Source organism: Zootoca vivipara, chromosome 13 (genome assembly GCF_965207765.1).
Source record: "Zootoca vivipara chromosome 13, rZooViv2.hap1.1, whole genome shotgun sequence".
Lineage (NCBI taxonomy): Eukaryota > Metazoa > Chordata > Lepidosauria > Squamata > Lacertidae > Zootoca > Zootoca vivipara.
In genome coordinates, this window is record NC_142596.1 from 41,104,662 (window position 1) to 41,124,586 (window position 19,925).

At 43.8% G+C, this 19,925-nt stretch overlaps 1 protein-coding gene across 1 annotated transcript; it reads left to right on the forward strand.

Moving 5' to 3' along the window:
- Nucleotides 1-717: 717 nt before the first annotated feature.
- On the forward strand, nt 718-3,133 carry COX19 (cytochrome c oxidase assembly factor COX19). Its single transcript, XM_035131407.3, has 3 exons — nt 718-870; nt 1,821-1,932; nt 2,408-3,133. Exons 1-3 carry the CDS (start codon nt 789-791, stop codon nt 2,493-2,495), a joined length of 282 nt encoding a protein of 93 aa, XP_034987298.1. The 5' UTR covers nt 718-788; the 3' UTR covers nt 2,496-3,133.
- Nucleotides 3,134-19,925: the final 16,792 nt, after the last annotated feature.

The following is a 19,925-nucleotide window of genomic DNA, read 5'->3' on the forward strand; positions in this document are numbered from 1 at the left end:
TCTTGAAATGCAACAGGGGAGAATTCCCAGTGTTTTAAGCTGCTAAGACTTAAATCTATGTTGTGAAATCTGTGTTCTGTTCTGAGAAAAGCCACCTTCTGCTTGAACTAAAAAGTATCCCAGCTGAAGGAATGGAACTACCTGAAGCACAAGTAGGGCATGTTTTCTTCTGAAACGTTTAAGATAATGTTTTGTCGTTAACTTTGCTGCGGTAAATGCGCACTGCGTAGTCGACCTTCTTTAAGATAATGTTTTAGTTTCTTGTTGATTGTGTTGCTTTGAATGCAAAGTTTATACAGTATTTGACTTTCTTCAGTAATGTTTTATTCTGGATCGTTTTATCTGATGTCTTGATGCACGTAGGTTGCAAACCGCTTGGAGATTTATTTATTCCCCCCCCCCCAAAAATATATATATATAAAGCGGTATAGATTTCTTGGACTGGATCTTCCAGTTTCAATCTGAAGGCGCAATTAAGACTGGTTAGTCTCTGAAATATCGCAAAGCTCCTTTCCTTTCTGCAAAGCACATACAATAAGATTTAAAAATGCCAGCTCCATCCCGGCCAGGCACCCACGCTCTGAGATGCAGCTTCCGCCTGGGGCTGAAGTAGGCGGGGCTAACTGCTCGGCTCCTCCCCGCCCGATCAGCTCCGCTCTCGTTTCTTCTAGCCTGGCTCGGTACTCCACTCCACAACCTGGCGCTTGACAACACGGAGATCCCGGAAGTGAGGAGAAGGTCCGGTCAGAGGCGCAGCGGCTGCGGCGGGTCCTCGGAGAGTCGTCGTCATGTCTACGGCTATGAACTTCGGGGCGAAAAGCTTCAAGCCGAGGCCACCGGACAAAGGCGCTTTTCCTCTGGATCATTTCGGTGAGAAGCTCCCCCCCCCCCCGCAACCATCTATCCCCTCGACTGCGCATGTCCGAGTCCTCCACCGACCATAGAGAGGACGTTGGGGGGGGGGAAGAGAAAGTACGGCAGGCATTTCTGGCCTAAAAGCGAACTCCCAAGTGCAGTAAATAAGGGCGCTTGCCATAGATGCGCAAGGGATAGAGCGGTACCGCTGTGAGCCCATGGAAACGATAGGGGAACCTTTGACTATCCTGCTGTTGATGGACTATAACTCCCATCATCCTTCGTAGGGGCCATGCTGGCTAGGGCTGATGGGAGTTGGAGTCCCACAACACCTGGGGGGTGCATAAAAATGGAAGGGGGGGAAATCAATGATTTTTAAAGCTCCACCTCCAGCACAAGAATTGACACTGGGACCAGTAAGAGAGGCAGCAGAGCATTATTATTTTTATTTCTATTGCATTTTATTTATTTATCTTATTTCATAAAATTTATGCGCCACTTGATTGTATAAAACAGACAAACCTCGAAGCGGTCTACAAAAATATAAGCTGATAGAATCAAGAAAAAATATCCAAGCCTGTTTTAAAACATACAAAAGTATATCCATATCTATCTCCCATTTTTTTCCTGCAAGGAGCTCACGGTGACGTTTGTAATTAATTCTCCCCCTCTGTAAGGCATCATCTGCACTGTACATATAAAGCAATAGCATAAGAACAGGCTGCTAGATTGAGCCAATGCCACTATAGATTTAAAGCAGCATCATACCACTTAAATAGTCATGGCTTCCCCCATAGAATCCTGGTGTCCCCTCCCTCCCACCTACTGCATTACGTTCTCGTGCTGAGCCACAGCAGCCAGCCTGTCCTTTGAATAGGGCTATTGTTTTGTCCTACTCTTAATTCCATGTCTGTTTCTTTTCATGCCTCCTGTTTCAAAAAATGTGCTTTCCTTCTGTTGAACAGGTGAATGTACAGCTTTCAAAGAAAAATTCATGAAGTGTCTGAGGGAGAACAGCTTTGAGAACGCATTGTGCAGGCAGGAATCAAAGGAATATTTAGAATGCAGAATGGAGAGGCAAGTGCATTCTTAATTACAAAACTTCACTTAAGCTAATAGATGTTTGCTCTCAGTTTGCCAGAGACAATTTATGCTGGGCTGTCAGTGCACGGTGGATTTTTGGCTCCACAAACCACTGCTTCATTTTTGAAATCTGTAAAATTACAGTACTTGATTCCCCCTGCCCTTTTTTTTTTGCTGACAATGAGTCCACATCCACCCCATACATTTAAAGCAACCACTGCACATATATTTTCAAGCATATTTTTTGCATCCATAAGCTGGGAACCTTCCTTTAAAAGAAAGAAGGCCAACACCCTTAAGAATACAAATTCTTTGTCAGGGGATCCTCTGCAGTCCTGTAGAATCATGGAATATTCTGGGTTGTTTTTTTAAGGGGCACAAAATTACTCAGAAAACGAAATTGCTAAGCCTGCCAATTTCAAGTTTAATGTTTTCTAATTGTTTTTTGTTTGTTTGTTTGTTTGTTTAGACAACTTATGGCCAAAGAACCACTGGCAAAATTGGGATTTAAAGACCTAATAGAAGAAAAATCAGAAACCCAACCGGAGACATTGTGATGAAGAGAAAGAGAGAGAGAATCTTGACCTTCTCCTATAGAAAGGAGCAAATCTGCTGTGGTACATACTGTACATGGTACATTTCAGATACTATATTGTTATGAAGTGCTCCTTGGAAGAAGCTATTGCCATGGAGAAGATTTACAGTGCAATCCTGTACACTTAAGTCTCACTGAGTTTAATAGGGCTTACTCCCAAGCAAAGGGATCCGTTTGTTGCAATGCTATCCCCACCCAGTTGGTCCCAGTGAAGTCAGTGAGTTTTCCTTCTGAGGACATGTTAGTGTGGGGAAGGAAATATTCCTTGGATATTCAAATTTGCACTACAAGTTCCCAGTACTTGCTTTGTGAAAAGCTTTGTTTTGGAGATTCTGGAAGACAGACAAATTCAGCCCACCAGCCCTGGTTCTCTCCAGCACAGAACTCATTGCCCTGTGCACTGGGTTCAGCTTCTCTTCTTACAATTGGTATAAATAATAAATTATTACTATAAATTATTATTATTTGAGAGAAATGCTTCCTAGGATCTTAAGTGTACTTGCTTAGAAATAAGGTGTGCTGAAATTACGCATTGGGACTTGCATCCAAGTGAAAGGCCTCTAGGATAGGCATGCAAATAAATAATTTGTTTTTGAATTAGATTGTTTCTGATCATTTCATTCCTAAATCTAGCCCCCCCCCACTCTCCATCTCTCAGTTTCAGTTTTGAAATTATTTTGTCCTAGACAAAATGCCCCTTTGTCCTAGACCCCAATGTTTTGGCAACACAGACTTAATTCATTCAAATGTAACTCTGTTGCCCCTTTCAGAAATGCATGTGCCTGTTTTGAGATTTTTGTTGTTGTTGCTGTCTTAAAAACAGAAAGAAAATGCAGTGTGTTCTAGTACATTGGTAAATGAGGCAATGAGAAATACAGGCCCCAATCCATGGCAAAGTGAGGCACATTTAAGCCCGTAATGCGCAGAAATGTAACTAATTGTGTGCTGAAATGTGGCCACGATACGCATGACTTTGAATGGGGTGTGTGATTGTTTTTAAGAGTTTGTTTGAGGAATAGCATACCCTTTGATTTGAAGGTGATTCTCCTGCTGTGCTGCCCAGCGTTCGAATTCTGCGTGGGGTGGGGAGACAGGAAGGACCTTAACTGAAACTTACAACCCACACATTGCCCTTTCCTTTGCAACTTGAAGCTGCCTTCGCAAGAGAAGCAGGACATCTTCCTTGTCATCTTCCTTGTCCCACCCACTTTGGCACCTCAGCTGATGCTGTCTGGGTTAACCCTAAGAACGCCTTAAGTAGGACCAGGCTGGATCAGGCCAATGGCCCGTCTAGTCCAGCATCCTGTCCTCACAGTGGCCAAACAGGCTCGTTGAAGAAGCAGGACTTGATCCCTCTCCCCTCCTGTGGTTTCCAGAAACCAGTGTTCTGATGCATTGCTCCCACCAACCGCAATAATCTCAAGAGCCAGTGTGGTGTACTGTTTAAGAGCGGTGGACTCGTAATCTGGTGAACCGGGTTTGCTTCCCCGCTCCTCCACATGTAGCTGCTGGGTGACGTTGGGCTAGTTACACTTCTCTGAAGTCTCTCAGCCTCACTCACCTCACAGAGTGTTTGTTGTGGGGGAGGAAGGGAAAGGAGATTGTTAACCGCTTTGAGACTCCTTAAGGGGAGTGAAAGGCGGGATATCAAGTCCAAACTCCTCCTCTTCCTCCTTCTTCAGATTACCAGAGGACCATTGAGTTGGAGAGGGGTGTCAGAAAGTCCAACCCTCTGCTCAATGCAGGAACGCCAGAGGTAGAGGAGCATCCTTGGCAGATGGCCTCCAACCAGATGGCCTCCACCTTTGGGGCTACCTGGTACCATTGTCAAAGATGCAATGTCTGCTTTGCATGCAGAGGGTCCCAGCTTCAAACCCCAGCAACTGCCAAGGAAGGCTGGGAGAGACCCCTCTCTGAAACCCTGGAGAGCCACTGTGATCAGTGTAGCTGATATTGAGCTAGACTGACCAGTGGCCTGATTCCATAAAAAGCAGCTTCCTATAAAACTAAGTTTTATTCAGTAGTAAGTGTGGGGATGTTTAGGGAGGCAGGAAAGGATATATTATTTTATTTTATTATATCCTTCCTAACTTGCGTCAGCAAGTTCTGTAACTTAGCAGAGTTGTTAAACAACCCCCCTTTTAAATTACACAGCAGTTATTTGAGCCTCACTATTTGGGATTCCTGGTAAGATCCCTTTTTATATCCCTCCTAAAAGAATAGACACGGCCATCTGATTAAAGGTAACATAAACCTAGTTTACTTACAACCATCCAGTTCACAATGAGATCCCTGAAGGCAGACTTAATTTACAGAACAACATATAACTATGTGAACTATCCCATAAGGGAAATAGTCTCAAGTGATTTGCCTCAGCAGTCACTTCTCCTAACTCTTAGGAACACAAAAATGGAGAACAAGAAGAGCAGAACATGGAGGCCGTGCGCTCCAAAGTGGCGCTGTGGGTTAAATCACAGAGTCTAGGGCTTGCTGATCAGAAGGTCGGTGGTTCGAATCCCTGCAACGGGGTGAGCTCCCGTTCCTCGGTCCCAGCTCCTGCCCACCTAGCAGTTCGAAAGCACATCAAAGTGCAAGTAGATAAATAGGGACCGCTCCGGCGGGAAGGTAAACGGCGTTTCCGTGCGCTGCTCTGGTTCGCCAGAAGCAGCTTAGTCATGCTGGCCACATGACCCAGAAGCTGTCTACGAACAAGCGCCGGCTCCCTCGGCCTATAGAGCGAGATGAGCGCCGCAACCCCAGAGTCGGACACGACTGGACCTGATGGTCAGGGGCCCCTTTACCTTTTTATCAATGTGTTGACAGTAATAATAGTACAACAAAACAAAACAATATAAAACCAAATTTACTGGAATAATAGCTGGGGTAGAGATAGGCTAGTAACCATTCAAACAACAAACATACCGGTACTACGGTGCCATGTGGCAAGTCAAGACCTGGAAATACTGTGAACACGGCATGGATAAAAGTACAATTATATCTAAACAAATTACATGCACAGTCAATGTTCTATAGACTGGATTAATGGACCGTTCAACAAGTAGCGTGAGTCCAAACACAGAACGGCAACCCCGTGCCGCCACAACGATGAGGGTAGCTCAAAGGAGAATATGAAAAATGTTCAAAGCCGCTTATCAAAGATGAACTAGATGGAATGTTCTTCAAAGGGTCTTGAGTTGGAAACACAAAAGCCGTGTACATGGATCAATCACGGGAAGGCGAATCAAAGCCAAGACCCTGATGGGAATAACGCAGGTGGGCGAAAGAAGACCTGTTTTCCGGATATATTACAGGTTTTGCTACACGCTTCATCAGTCCAAAGAGCCAATCATACAAAACAGTTTACTCAGGATAAAGAAGATATTCACACCCACATTAAGTCACATGCAAAGGGAGCTCAGGAGGAACTAGCAAGTTTTCTCCTGAGTGATACAAAGCATTCCCCAGCACGTGCCTTGTAGGAATGTTGTATTTGACTGCAATATGTTTTTACATCCCACAGTAAGAACTCCTGAAATGAATGGACCTAAGGCCCATTCTGCACCATACATTTAAAGAAATATCATATCACTTTGGCCTCACCCCAAAGAATCGTGGGAAGCATAGTTGGTTAAGAATGCCGAGAACCGTCATGTGAGTTAGCAAAAGCTTTCTGTGAAATGATTTATAATGAGTTGAAAGAAAATGTTGAAGATAACCTTTGTGAAAAAACCCAGAAGTTTTTCTTCTAGGTATAATTGGCGGAGAGGTACGCAATGAACGGGGGGGGGGGCGGAACTGTTTATGTACGCTACTACGGCTTCCCGAATGATTTATACCCAAAGATGGAAAGAAGTAACAGTTCCAACATAACAGGACTAGCAGTTTAAATGGATGGAGTACGCAGAAATGGCGAAACTTACCAGAAGAATATAAACACATGCAGCAAGAGATAATTGAAGGGAAGGATGAAGGAAAATTGGTAAATAGGTTTGAATTGGATATGCAATAATAAAAATATATAAAGAAAGGAGGGGAGGGAAGTTGAGGGAAATGCAAATTAAATGTGTAAAGATTTTGTTTTTCTCGTTAAAAATGCTTGTAAAATGTGAAAATGAAATATATTTTTTAAATTTTGAGACCCCATTCCCTTCACAGAGCTGCAGTCCCCATAGTTCTCTGGGAAGTGGGGTTGATTACTGAGCTGTTCTGGGACTTGTAGCTCTGTGAGGGGGAAAAAGGGACGACTCTCAGCATTTTTAACAAACTACACTTCCTAGGATTTTTTGGGTGAAGCCACGGCTGTTTAAAGTGGCACGGCAGTGCTTTAAATTTATAGTGCAGATGGGCCTAATAGGTCTACTCTTAAGAAGCACAAGCATGTTCCCGTTGGCACCAATTGTCAAACTGCTCTTGTTGATAGGAAGTTCACCTTCATCTTTCCCTTCTGTAACTCGAGCCCCTTTGTGCTAGCTCTGCCCTCTGGGGCAGCAGAGAACAAGTCTTGCAGGAGGTCGATGCGATGGCCCTTCAGTTATTTAAAGAATGCGTGAAAAACATAAGAAGAGGCTGCTGGGTCAGGCCATTGGCCCATTCTGGTCTCGCAGTGGCCAACCAGGTGCCTTGGGGGCGGGGGGAAAGTCCGCAAGCAGGACCTGAACTCACAGCCCTCTCCCCTCCTATGGCTTCCAGCAACTGGTATTCAGAAGCATGACTGCCTTGCAACAGTGGAGACAGAGGATCGCCATCATGGTTAGTAGCCATTGATAGTCTATACCTCCATGAAATTGTCTGATCCTCTTTTATTTTTATTTTTTATTAGGTTTTACCATTTTATATTCACACAATTGTCATAAACACAATGAATTTTTTTTTTATTAATCCAAAGCCCGCCCACCCCTCCCTGGACTTCCCTCAACCTCCTTTTCTGGTTCTTTAATTATTTGCTGCTATAATTATTTTGTTTTACCTTAATTTCAAAATCTTTCACCTAAAGTTTATTATATTCTTATCATCTTTATACCATTTCTTTTCAAATTACATCTTACGCTTTTCCCCAATCATTGCTCCTCAACTTATATACATTTTCCTTAATTGTAAGTGCTTATTCAAACCCTGCTAGTGAGTCTATTTCTTTACAATATTTCTGTAAATACATCATAAACGGCTCCCAATCCTTTTAAAAGTCTTTATTGTCCTTGTCTCTGAGTTTTCCCGTAAGCTTTGCCATTTCGGCGTATTCCATAAGTTTCGCTTGCCATTCTTCTTTCGTTGGTCTCTTGTCATCTTTCCATTTTGGGGCTAATAAAATCCTAGCTGCTGTTGTAGCATACATAAATAATTTCTTCCGCTCTTTTGACAAGTCCTGTCCTGTAAATGCCTAATAAAAAAGCTTCTGGTTGTTTTAAACAAATGTTATCTTAAACATCTTTTTCATTTCATTGTAAATCATATCCCAATAGTTTTTTTATTGCTTTACAATTCCACCACATATGATAAAACATTCCCTCTTTCTCTTTGTACTTCCAGCACTTGTTAGAACTTGTTCTATACATTTTTGCCAATTTAACAGGATTCATATACCATCTGTCTGATCCTCTTTTAAAGCCATTGAAGTTGGTGGGTATCCCTGTGTATTGTGGGTACTAATTCCATAGTTCAACTCTGAACTATCTTTTACCTATCCTGAACTTCTCAATGTTCAGCTTCATTGGGTGCCCAGTGCTTCGAGAGAGGGAGAAAATATTTTCTCCACTTTTTCCTTGCCATGAATGATTTTATGAATCATTCTCGCCTTTTCTCTAAACTAAGAAGTCCCCTTGCGCCATCCCTAAGGTCATTTTGTTTGCTCTTTTCTCCTGAACCTTTTCTAACTACCATTTTTGAGGGGAGCGCGATCGTTTCAGATTAATAACGTAATGCAAGCGATAGTGTGGTTTCGTTGCCGAAACGGGTTTTGTGCTAAAACAGAGGGAGGTACATCCCTCCCTTCTCCGAAGAATGCTGTGAAAGTATGAAAACAATCTCCAGTACCTTCCAAGAAGATAAATGGCATTTCTTGCCTCTGTGCTGTCTCAGTATTATGAAGAGAATCTGCTCAAGGCTATGAATGGAAGCCACTTACTGGCAGTGCCTGCAATTGACGAACAATGGTGGCCTTTCTTAACAGGGTGCCTGCTTGATGTTTATCCTGTGTATTAAATGGAAGGAAGCATCTAATCTGAGGGCCCAGGTAAGTCACTGGGGTGGGGGAGAGATACATTAGCTCCAGCATTTGTAAGATAAAGCACAAGGACAAATGTGGGGGGGAAATGTTTCATGGAAGGATCAATGTTTGCTTCTCGAAGGGCTGGTGTTGCGCTTTGCTGCTTGGGAAGCGATTGCCCATTTTGCACATCCTGCAAACCATTTGTTCAGCACCAGCTCCCCCAAACTTCTTCTTCTTGTTCAGTCATTTAGTCGTGTCCGACTCTTCGTGACCCCATGGACCAGAGCATGCCAGGCACTCCTGTCTTCCACTGCCTCCCGCAGTTTGGTCAGACTCATGTTCGTCTTTTCCAGGGAGTCCTCTCTTCTCATGAGTTGGCCAAAGTATTGGAACCTCAGCTTCAGGATCTGTCCTTCCAGTGAGCACTCAGGGCTAATTTCCTTCAGAATGGATAGGTTTGATCTTCTTGCAGTCCATGGGACTCTCAAGAGTCTCCTCCAGCACCATAATTCAAAAGCATCAATTCTTTGGCGGTCAGCCTTCTATATGGTCCAGCTCTCACTGGTACCCCCAAACCGGAGCCCCCCAAATGTTGTTGCATTACAATTCCCATTATCCCTGACCGTTGTCCTTGCGGGCTGGGTCCAAGAAGAGGAGCAGGCTGGATCAGGCCAATGGCCCATCTAGCCTGATCTCACAGTGGCCGCCCAGATGCCTGCAGGAAACCCACAGGCAGGACCCCAACACAAGACCCCTCTCCCCACTTGGGACTCTGTGTTATATTCAGAGCCATGCTGCCTCCTCTGATAGTGGAGAGAGAACGTAGCCATGGTGGCTCATAGCCTTTGATAGCCTTTACCTCTCTTTCAAATCAGAACCAGTGAAGGCTGTGAAGGTCCTGTGTGAGTGCTTGGAGGCGGTTGGAGGATGGATGGTGGCTAACAGATTGAGGTTGAATCCCGATGAGACAGAAGTACTGTTTGTGGGGGACAGGAGGCGGGCAGGTGTGGAGGACTCCCTGGTCCTGAATGGGGTAACTGTGCCCCTGAAGGACCAGGTGCACAGCCTGGGAGTCATTTTGGACTCACAGCTGTCCATGGAGGCGCAGGTCAATTCTGTGTCCAGGGCAGCTGTTTATCAGCTCCATCTGGGACGCAGGCTGAGACCCTACCTGCCCGTGGACTGTCTTGCCAGAGTAGTGCATGCTCTAGTTATCTCTCGCTTGGACTACTGCAATGCGCTCTACGTGGGGCTACCTTTGAAGGTGACCCGGAAACTACAACTAACCCAGAATGCGGCAGCTAGACTGGTGACTGGGAGCGGCCGCCGAGACCACATAACACCGGTCCTGAAAGACCTACATTGGCTCCCAGTACGTTTCCGAGCACAATTCAAAGTGTTGGTGCTGACCTTTAAAGCCCTAAATGGCCTCGGTCCAGTATACCTGAAGGAGTGTCTCCTCCCCCATCATTCTGCCCAGACACTGAGGTCTAGCGCCGAGGGCCTTCTGGCGGTTCCCTCACTACGAGAAGCTAAGTTACAGGGAACCAGGCAGAGGGCCTTCTCGGTAGTGGCACCCACCCTGTGGAATGCCCTCCCTCCAGAGGTCAAAGAGAATAACAATTACCAGACCTTTAGAAGGCATCTCAAGGCAGCCCTGTTTAGGGAAGCTTTTAATGTTTGGTGGATTTCTGTATTTTAATATTTTGTTGGAAGCCGCCCAGAGTGGCCGGGGGAACCCGGCCAGATGGGCGGGGTATAAATAATAAATTATTATTATTATTATTATTATTATTATTATTATTATTATTATTATTATTATTATTATCCTCTAGGAATTTGGCCAATCCTATTTCAAAGCCATCCAAGATGCCAGTCATAACTGCCTCCTTTTGGGGGCAAATTCCATCATTTTTAACTGCACCCTCAAAACTGATGTTTTTTTTTTTAAGCACACAACCCTTTATTGCCTCTAATGAGGAAAGAGAGACTCCTAATAGGATTACGATTGTGCTGCAAAAGAGGCATGAGCAAATCTTTTTATTTCTCTTCCTCACCCCCCCCAAAAAATCTTAAGTTTGGTTCTGCACTTTTCTGCATCAGTTTGCATAGAGAGAGAGTCCTCATGAAAATTAATCTGCATTTAGTGCAAATTTTTCTAACATATTCTTATTGCAATTTTGCCCAATTCCCCCCCCTCTCTTTTTTTTGGTAAGCAAATGTTCTATTTCGTATTTTTTACGTTCTGAACTGCCCTGCGGTCTTCAGGTGAAGGGCAGTATGCAAATTTAATAAATAAATAAAATATAAATTCCGTAAGGCCATCTTTGTAAGTTATTTCCAACAACCTGCACACATTTCATTCTAGTACAGTATTTGCATTTTTCGTACACTTGGCTGGAGAACTGGAAAAATTCAGGGAAGTGAAAATTTCCAAGGAGAGCTGTGATTTGGTTTGCTACTGCTTTGCCAATAACATGCATCGAAGCAAATTTCTCCCTTGCTAGTTGCTGCAGATCTGGTGGTTTCTTAATTTTACTGCAAAACGGTAGGAATACTCCCCCTTGTGGGGAAATTATGCAAGAGTTGGGGGGGGGAGAAATGAGGGTTCTTTTAAAAATGTTTCCCTTCCTTGAGATCCATTGATGATAACTACATAAGTATGGTAATCAAGTAATTAATTACTTGCAATATCACATATACCTCCTCGAACACTTCCAATGTGCAGAACTGACAATGTTACAGGAAAATTGAACACAGGAGGTGGGAGATGGAATGGAGAATTCTGAAAGGGCATGGCTGGCTGAGACCATGAACAGGAGCTCTCTGCAACTTTTTGTTGCAGGCCCCACTTTTAAGAATGGCCTCATGCTTTGTTTTACTCACCTTTATAGTGAGGAAGCAGTTTCGTTTACCGTAGGCTTTCGTAGATCTTTCTGGTCTGTTTTCCCCCTCTCTCACACGCTCTCCCTGCTTCATGAGCCCACTAGATAGTGCATGATTAATCTTCCACTTTGGGAAGATGCTCTCACTGGCAGTAGAACTGGAGCAAGGGTACACAGTGCGCTCATGTGCAGATTGCTTTACATTTGCTCATCAGCTCCCACACTGGTTCAGTGGAACGGATGACGTAATCCAAAATGACTCAGCAATATCAAAAGCAACACGAAGGCCAAAAACAAATCACAATGTGAAACTTTATGGAATAATTCAAAACATAAAGATTAACAAACTAAAGCAGGCATCCCCAAACTTCGCCCCTCCAGATGTTTTGGACCCTCCAGATGTTTTGGACTGCAGCTAGACTGGTGACTGGGAGCGGCCGCCGAGACCACATAATACCAGTCTTGAAAGATCTACATTGGCTCCCAGTACGTTTCCGAGCACAATTCAAAGTGTTGGTGCTGACCTTTAAAGCCCTAAATGGCCTCGGTCCAGTATACCTGAAGGAGCATCTGCACCTCCATCATTCTGCCCAGACACTGAGGTCCAGCACCGAGGGCCTTCTGGCGGTTCCCTCATTGCGAGAAGCCAAGTTGCAGGGAACTAGGCAGAGGGCCTTCTCGGTGGTGGCGCCCGCCCTGTGGAACGCCCTCCCAACAGATGTCAAAGAGGAAACAACTACCAGACTTTTAGAAGACATCTGAAGGCAGCCCTGTTCAGGGAGGCTTTTAATGTTTAATAGATTATTGTGTTTTATTTTTCTGTTGGAAGCCGCCCAGAGTGGCTAGGGAAGCCCAGCCAGATGGGCGGGGTATAAATAATAAATTATTATTATTATTATTATTATTATTATTATTATTATTATTATTATTATTACAATTCCCATCACCCCTGACCACTGGTCCTGTTAGCTAGGGATCATGGGAGTTGTAGGCCAAAACATCTGGAGGGCCGCAGTTTGGGGATGCCTGAACTAAAGTCTCTGAAAGTCTCTGAAAGTACTGAATGAACTAATTGGCTGATGAAGAATTCAATGAAACAGTAGTTGCTATCAGGAAACACTGTTCCAGCAGAGTTCAGAGTTGGACATCAGAATTGGACATTGCGGATTACAAAGCTTCACAGCTTGTTCTCCGCCTGGTAAAGTCTGGCACCGTGATTCATTCAGTACTTTCAGAAACTTTAGTTTGTTAATCTTTATGTTTTGAAATCAGCCCTGAGTGCTCACTGGAAGGACAGATCGTGAAGCTGAGGCTCCAATACTTTGGCCACCTCATGAGAAGAGAAGACTCCCTGGAAAAGACCCTGATGTTGGGAAAGATGGAGGGCACTAGAAGAAGGGGACGACAGAGGACGAGATGGTTGGACAGTGTTCTCGAAGCTACGAACATGAGTTTGACCAAACTGCGGGAGGCAGTGGAAGACAGGAGTGCCTGGCGTGCTGTGGTCCATGGGGTCATGAAGAGTCGGACACGACTAAATGACTAAACAACAACAACATGTTTTGAATTATTCCATAAAGTTTCACATTGTAATTGTTTTTGGCCATCGTGTTGCTTTTGATATTGCTGAGTCATATTTTGCAACACAGGGGTTTGTGTGTAATCCAAAATGAGCCAGATTAGCTGCTGGTCACAGCTAATGTCGTTTGGCTTTTCCATGCGCTGTCGTCTCTGGCAATGCAGAGAGATCCTCTCTGTGCCCTGTGAATGGGTCAGTATTCGAGCCCTCAATGTGAAATATTAAAATATTAAAGCGACATAGCTAGGAGTAAGAAGAGGGTGTTTTAGCCAAACACTCAGGCCTGATTGGAAGTCAGACTCCCTGATCTGAAAACCGTTCATCAGAGAAATTGACCCACCAACTTGGGGTTTTTGAGGCTGGCTGGGTTTTTTTTTAGTACACCTTATTCAACAACACATTCAAACAGATGGCAAATTCCATCCAAATATGATTTCATCTGGCACTGTTTTTGATTACATGAGTATTTTATCTGCTGTTTCTGTCTTGTCTTTAAATACTGCCATATTGCCTCTTTTGCACAAGTTTCATTTATTTAATCTTTCATCTGCTTTCCTGACCATGCTCAATTTTTTGTCTTTTTTGTCTTTGAATTGTTGGACATTTAACTGGGGTGGGGAAACCCCATTCTTGTCCACCACCACGTTACGTGATATGTCTGTGTTTGTTGCTTTTCCTGACTGGAGTATGAAATGCCCTCTGTGCTTGTTTAGGGAAGGTTTTTTTTTATGTTTGGTGCTTCATCACTTTATTATTATTAATATTCTGTTGGGAGCAGCCCAGAGTGGCTGGGGAAACCCAGCCAGATGGGCGCATAGCTGTCAAGTTTCCCGTTTTCCCCGGGAAACCCCCCGTTTTCAAAGCCGTTTCCTGCTGTCATCCCGAATGGCGAAATATCCTGTAATTCCCCCATATTTTTTCCTGTGCCGCATTGCCCATGTCTGGGCACCGGAAATCGGGCAGCATCAGTGCCGGAAGTTGCTTCTACGCATGTCTGCCGGCGCTGCTGATCCCGTATTTTTCTAACTGGGACTTGGCAGCTATGGATGGGTGGGGGTAGAAATTATAAATTATTATTATTATTACAGTATTATTATTATTATTATTATCACTACTACTACTTCTATCACCACCACAGCAATCCTCACTCAGTTGACAATTCGCGTAAATCACAAAGCTAAAGAACAAGAAAGTAAGTAAGTTAACCACTAGATTCAGTTAACACAGGGTTTATTCATTTTCCTGTCATCCTGGTTATCTTGAAACAGCATAGGACCCCCCCCCCCAATTAAAAAAACACCTCAAAACAACCCTGGCAAGACTCAGCAAACAGTGACTTGTCTGTGACTATCCTGTGAGCTTCATGGCTGAGCAGGAATTTCAACCATGGACCTGTCATGTAATGTCCTGGTCTGATGCTGAGAACGGAAAAGCATGGGTTGGGTTTCAGAACCATGGATAGCGCTAAGAGCATTCTCTCTCTCTCTCTCTCTCTCTCTCTCTCTCTCTCTCTCTCTCTCTCTCTCTCTCTCTCTCTCCCTCCTCCCCCTCCCCTCCCTCTCCCTCTCTCTGTCTCTCCACCTCCTGGGGAAAGCATTTGGTTCCTCAAGCCCAGGGGAAAGTGCCAATAAGGGTCCAGGTTCTGACCCTACATTTCCAGGAGGTTCCCATGTTTCTATGTTATTGTGTGTTGCTGCTGTTTTTTCTAAAAAATGGGCTACATCCAACAAATGAGAACAAACTCCTTGAAATTAATAGACCTCATTTGGCCATACTCGAGGAGGACTAGCTTTGGATACAACCCAATCTTTAAAAAAATATATATGCAGGTTTAACAGGAAGAAAAGATGGAAGCATCATCAGTTGACATTTAAGAATGTCCCATCAATGTCCCATCAATGCTGATTCAACATATAAGTTGCTATAAGCAGACCATATGTGGTGTAGAGTGGTTAGAAGATTGTTGGGCCAGGGTTCAAATCCCCACTCAGCTATGAAGCTCACTTGGGGGAGGGGCATTCACTGCTTGTCAGCCTAACCTACCTCACAGGGTTGTTGTGGGTGTTAAATGTGGATCAGAATAGCCATGTATACCTCCTTGAGGGAAAGGCGGGATATAGATGCAATAAAATAAAAATAACAGGCTTCTACATGAGATGGTTGAGTATAAGCTTTATCAGGCATAGGCAAACTCGGCCCTCCAGATGTTTTGAGACTACAACACCCATCATCCCTGACCACTGGTCCTGTTAGCTAGGGATGATGGGAATTGTAGTCCCAAAACATCTGGAGGCCCGAGTTTGCCTATGCCTGAGCTGTATCTTCAGACATAGGATGAGCAGTGAGATCTTTAGACCACTGAGTAAGTCATAGATGGTGGGTGTTTAAGTCTCTTTGCCACCTGTGTAGGGTCTACTTTCCTTGCCCATCTGTTAGTCCCCACATCACAGGAATGTAATTTTGAAGTGCATGAACATGAAGGGTTTTCTTTCCAGAACAAAGTTAATGCCAGCATCATATGCCTCAGAGAGGCGTTTTCAGCATGACATCGCCAGCATCTATCCAAACAAGCCAATTCCAATATAACATACCTGAAAGAGAATGCTGTTCTGAATACTCTCATTCATACACACACACACACACACACACACACACACACACACACAGTAGTACCTTGGATTACAGAGGCTTCAGGTTACAGACTCCGCTAACCCAGAAATAGTACCTCAGGTTAAGAACTTTGCTTCAGGATGAGAACAGAAATCGCATGGCGGCGGCGCGGCGGCAGCAGGAGGCCCCATTAGCTAAAGTGGTACCTCAGGTTAAGAACAGTTTCAGGTTAAGAGCAAACCTCCAGAATGAATTAAGTTCTTAACCTGAGGTACCACTCTCTCGCTCTGTGTGTGTGTGTGTTTTGTTTATTTTCCATTTAATAATATACATTCACATCATTATTATCCACTTTACCTCCCTGGCTCTTTAGAGCCTATCGACTTCCTTCCCTCCCGCCTCATAGCTTTCAAAATTAACCTTTGTACCATTGCATTTTGTACGTTTTCGAATTCTAATTACATTCATTACAAAATAGCTCAAATTTTAAATAAATATAGAAAGGTAGAAAATTTCTCCTTACAAGACTTCAGGCAACCCTGCTGGTGATGTTAATTGCTTACAATAACCTTTCAGATATCGTATAAATTTACTCCAGTCCTTTTGGAATACTTGATCATGCTGGTTTCGGATTTTTCCTGTCCGCTTTGCCAGTTCTGCAACGTCAATTGTCTCCATTTGCCACTCTTCTTTCATTGGTTCTTGTTTCCATTTTTGAGCTAAAAGAATTCTTGCCTCTGTTCTCAATACTCTCAATACTGTATTCACTTCACAGTGACCACAAATAATGCAGGCAGCCTAATAGAGAATCTGAGGATGAGGGATGCATTGAGCAGGACGAACTCCATTAATAATGCAGGATAATGAGGCAGGAGGAAAAACACCCATAATTCATGACTGAAGACTGAGGTCATCGTTAATCGATCACAATAGGAGATGTTGCGGAAATGAATTAGGGAACGTAATGGAGCTTATACCTGCTAGCTGCTTCCATTTACCTGTGTTAATAATATATATATTATTTGGAACTCCACAGAGGTCCAGTTCAGATACCCATGGTAACTGCAACGTCAAGCAAATTAAAATGAAAAGGCTTCACCACAGTAGTAAAGCCACAAAGCTCACTGGGTGACCGTGTGGGGCAGTCACTGCTTTTCAGCCTAACCGACCTCACGGGGTTGTTGTGGGGATTAAATGAAGAGGGGGAAGAGATATGTATGTCACCTTGAACTCCTTCAGAGGAAAAAAAGGTGTGATATAAATGCAATGGATAAAATGATCAACAACAAGATAAACAATAGGCCAGCCTCTCTAGAAATGAGGAGATGGCTTAGGGAGCTGGGTATGTTTAGCCTGCTGGAGAAGAGAAGGTTAAGGGGTGATATGATAGCCATGTTCAAATATATAAAAGGATGTCATATAGAGGAGGGAGAAAGGTTGTTTTCTGCTGCTCCAGAGAAGCGGACACAGAGCAATGGATTCAAACTACGAGAAAGAAGATTCCACCTAAACATTAGGAAGAACTTCCAGACAGTAAGAGCTGTTCGGCAGTGGAATTTGCTACCAAGGAGTGTGGTGGAGTCTCCTCCTTTGGAGGTCTTTAAGCAGAGGCTTGACAGGCATATGTCAAGAATGCTTTGATGGTGTTTCCTGCTTGGCAGGGGGTTGGACTGGATGGCCCTTGTGGTCTCTTCCAACTCTAGGATTCTATGATTCTATGAAATGCAGGATGTTGACATGCGCTTTGATTTCCTTTTAATTGAAAGTGCATGTTGTCACTTGGAGGGGGACAATGTCGTGTGGACGAGGTGAAGAATTTGGAATCCCCTTTAAGCTGCTGTGGATACACAGCCTCTGTGACTTACCGGCCAACTCAGGCTGCATCATTTTCATTGACTGGGCAAGCCTTGCATTTCCTCCGAAAGACTGAACTTTTTGAAATAAAGAAAGTGGCCAAACAATGCTCCGGAAAGGGAAACAACCCTCGTTCTAACATAATGCCATCTCATCTCCCTGCAAGTGAAACGGAATGAATGCTTATTAAATAGCCAACCTCATCTGATTCCTTGCAATACAAATCAAGCTGAATGTTCCATCAACAGGTCACCTGGCAGTGCCCCCAGCCTCCATCCACTGGCAATTATGACTCTGCCAATCACCATCAAATGACCCCGACAGACTACCCCCAAGGGAATCCGTTCCTTAGCAGAGGAAAAGGCTGCTCATTGCTGGGATGGAGGGCAGAATGACCCCGTGGTGTTCACAACTTTTGCGAGTTGATGGCTCCATTTCCTTGCTTTTCAGCGAGTGGGCAAGCTGTTGTTGCAGATGGCACAGGCCATTCCAGACCCCTTGGCACTTGTTTTTCGCTCCGGTTCCCCTGACACAAAGCCCTGACGCCATGCAGCGGGATCGATCTGCTTGAATGTCTCTGGGAGCGGTTCCACCTCAGAACGGGAAAAGTTCAAATGACTGGAAACGGAGCAAAATGAGGAAGTGATTTCCAGGATAAAGGGCCGCTTTGCTGCTGTGCTTTGTGCAGCGTGTCTCTTATCTGGCTCTTGTCTGGCTCTGTCACATGCAAGAAAGTGTGTGTGTGTGGCAGAGAGAGAATTAGGGGAAGGAGGAGGGGGAGAGGCAGCCTGGTCTGTGGGTTAACTTTAGCAGCAGCGGCACAAGTATCGCAAGGAGAATAATTCAGTCGTTGTTGTTCTAAATGGTGTTTGCTTCTAAGTAGGGATGGGTAAGACGGGCAAGAGCAGGCACCTCCAAACTTCAGCCCTCCAGATGTTTTGGACTACAATTCCCACCATCTCTGACCACTGGTCCTGTTAGCTAGGGATCATGGGAGTTGTAGGCCAAAACATCTGGAGGGCCGCAGTTTGGGGATGCCTGGGCAAGAGATTCAATTCATTTCACCCTACTTAATTCACACTTTCAGGAATGATTCACAGACCATAACACAGCCATCCTGCTAAACTCCTACTTCTCTGAATTTTGCAATGCACTTCTCTCCAAGTGGCATGGACAGAAATGCACATCCTAGGGTAAATGTGCATTAAAAATGCATATATTAGAGAAAATAACATACAGTAAGCAATTGTATTAGGGAAGCTTGTATATTATCAAAATAGCATAAAAAGGAGTATATTAGCGCTAAATTTGTAGTGACAAATGGGCTTTTAAAAAAAATAAAAATGCTAATAATAATAATAATAATTTTTATACCCCGCCCATCTGGCTGGGTTTCCCCAGCCACTCTGGGCGGCTTCCAACAGAAAAATAAAATAAAATAATCGATTAAACATTAAAAGCCTCCCTAAACAGGGCTGCCTTCAGATGTCTTCTAAAAATCTGGTAGCTGTTTTTCTCTTTGACATCTGATGGGAGGGCGTTTCACAGGGTGGGCGCCACCACCGAGAAGGCCCTCTGCCTGGTGAGGAAATGTGGAAGACTGAATTTAAGAAAAGGAAAACGAAAAACTCAGAGAAACTGAAACTGACAGATTCTCCTAGCAGTACAGTACAATTGAGTAGCCCTATGTCGGATTGCACCGCTAACAAATGAAGAACCTTTTACAGTGCAATCGTTTGACTGTCTGCAGTCCTATGAAGTTCAATAGGACTTACCACCAGGGAAGTATGTATGGGCTTAAAGCCTTAATTTAGTAGTAACAACAACAACAACAACAACAACAACAACAACAACAACAACAACAACAACAACAGTTTTATTGAATTTTTAAAAATAAAAATGAACATATATCATTTTAAAGAAAGAAATTCAAGAGCAAAACACAAACTCTTAAAAGATTACAATGCAGTTGGCTACACAGGATAAAGCATATTGCAAATCACACATTAAGCTACAAAATGAATTCTTCATCTTTCTGATTTCATATAGGTGCAGGGTATACAGGACTAAGAACAAAGAAAACTTGGAGATTTCAGAAAAGCAAACAACCCATTTTATACTATCTGCAAAGACGCATAGGCAGCAGTCAAAGGACAGCCATGTTTTCATTTCATTTCATTTGCTCACAACTTAATTGCAATTGTCCCTGAAAGGTATACAAGAAATGCAATACATTGGTACCGTGGTTCTCAAACTTAA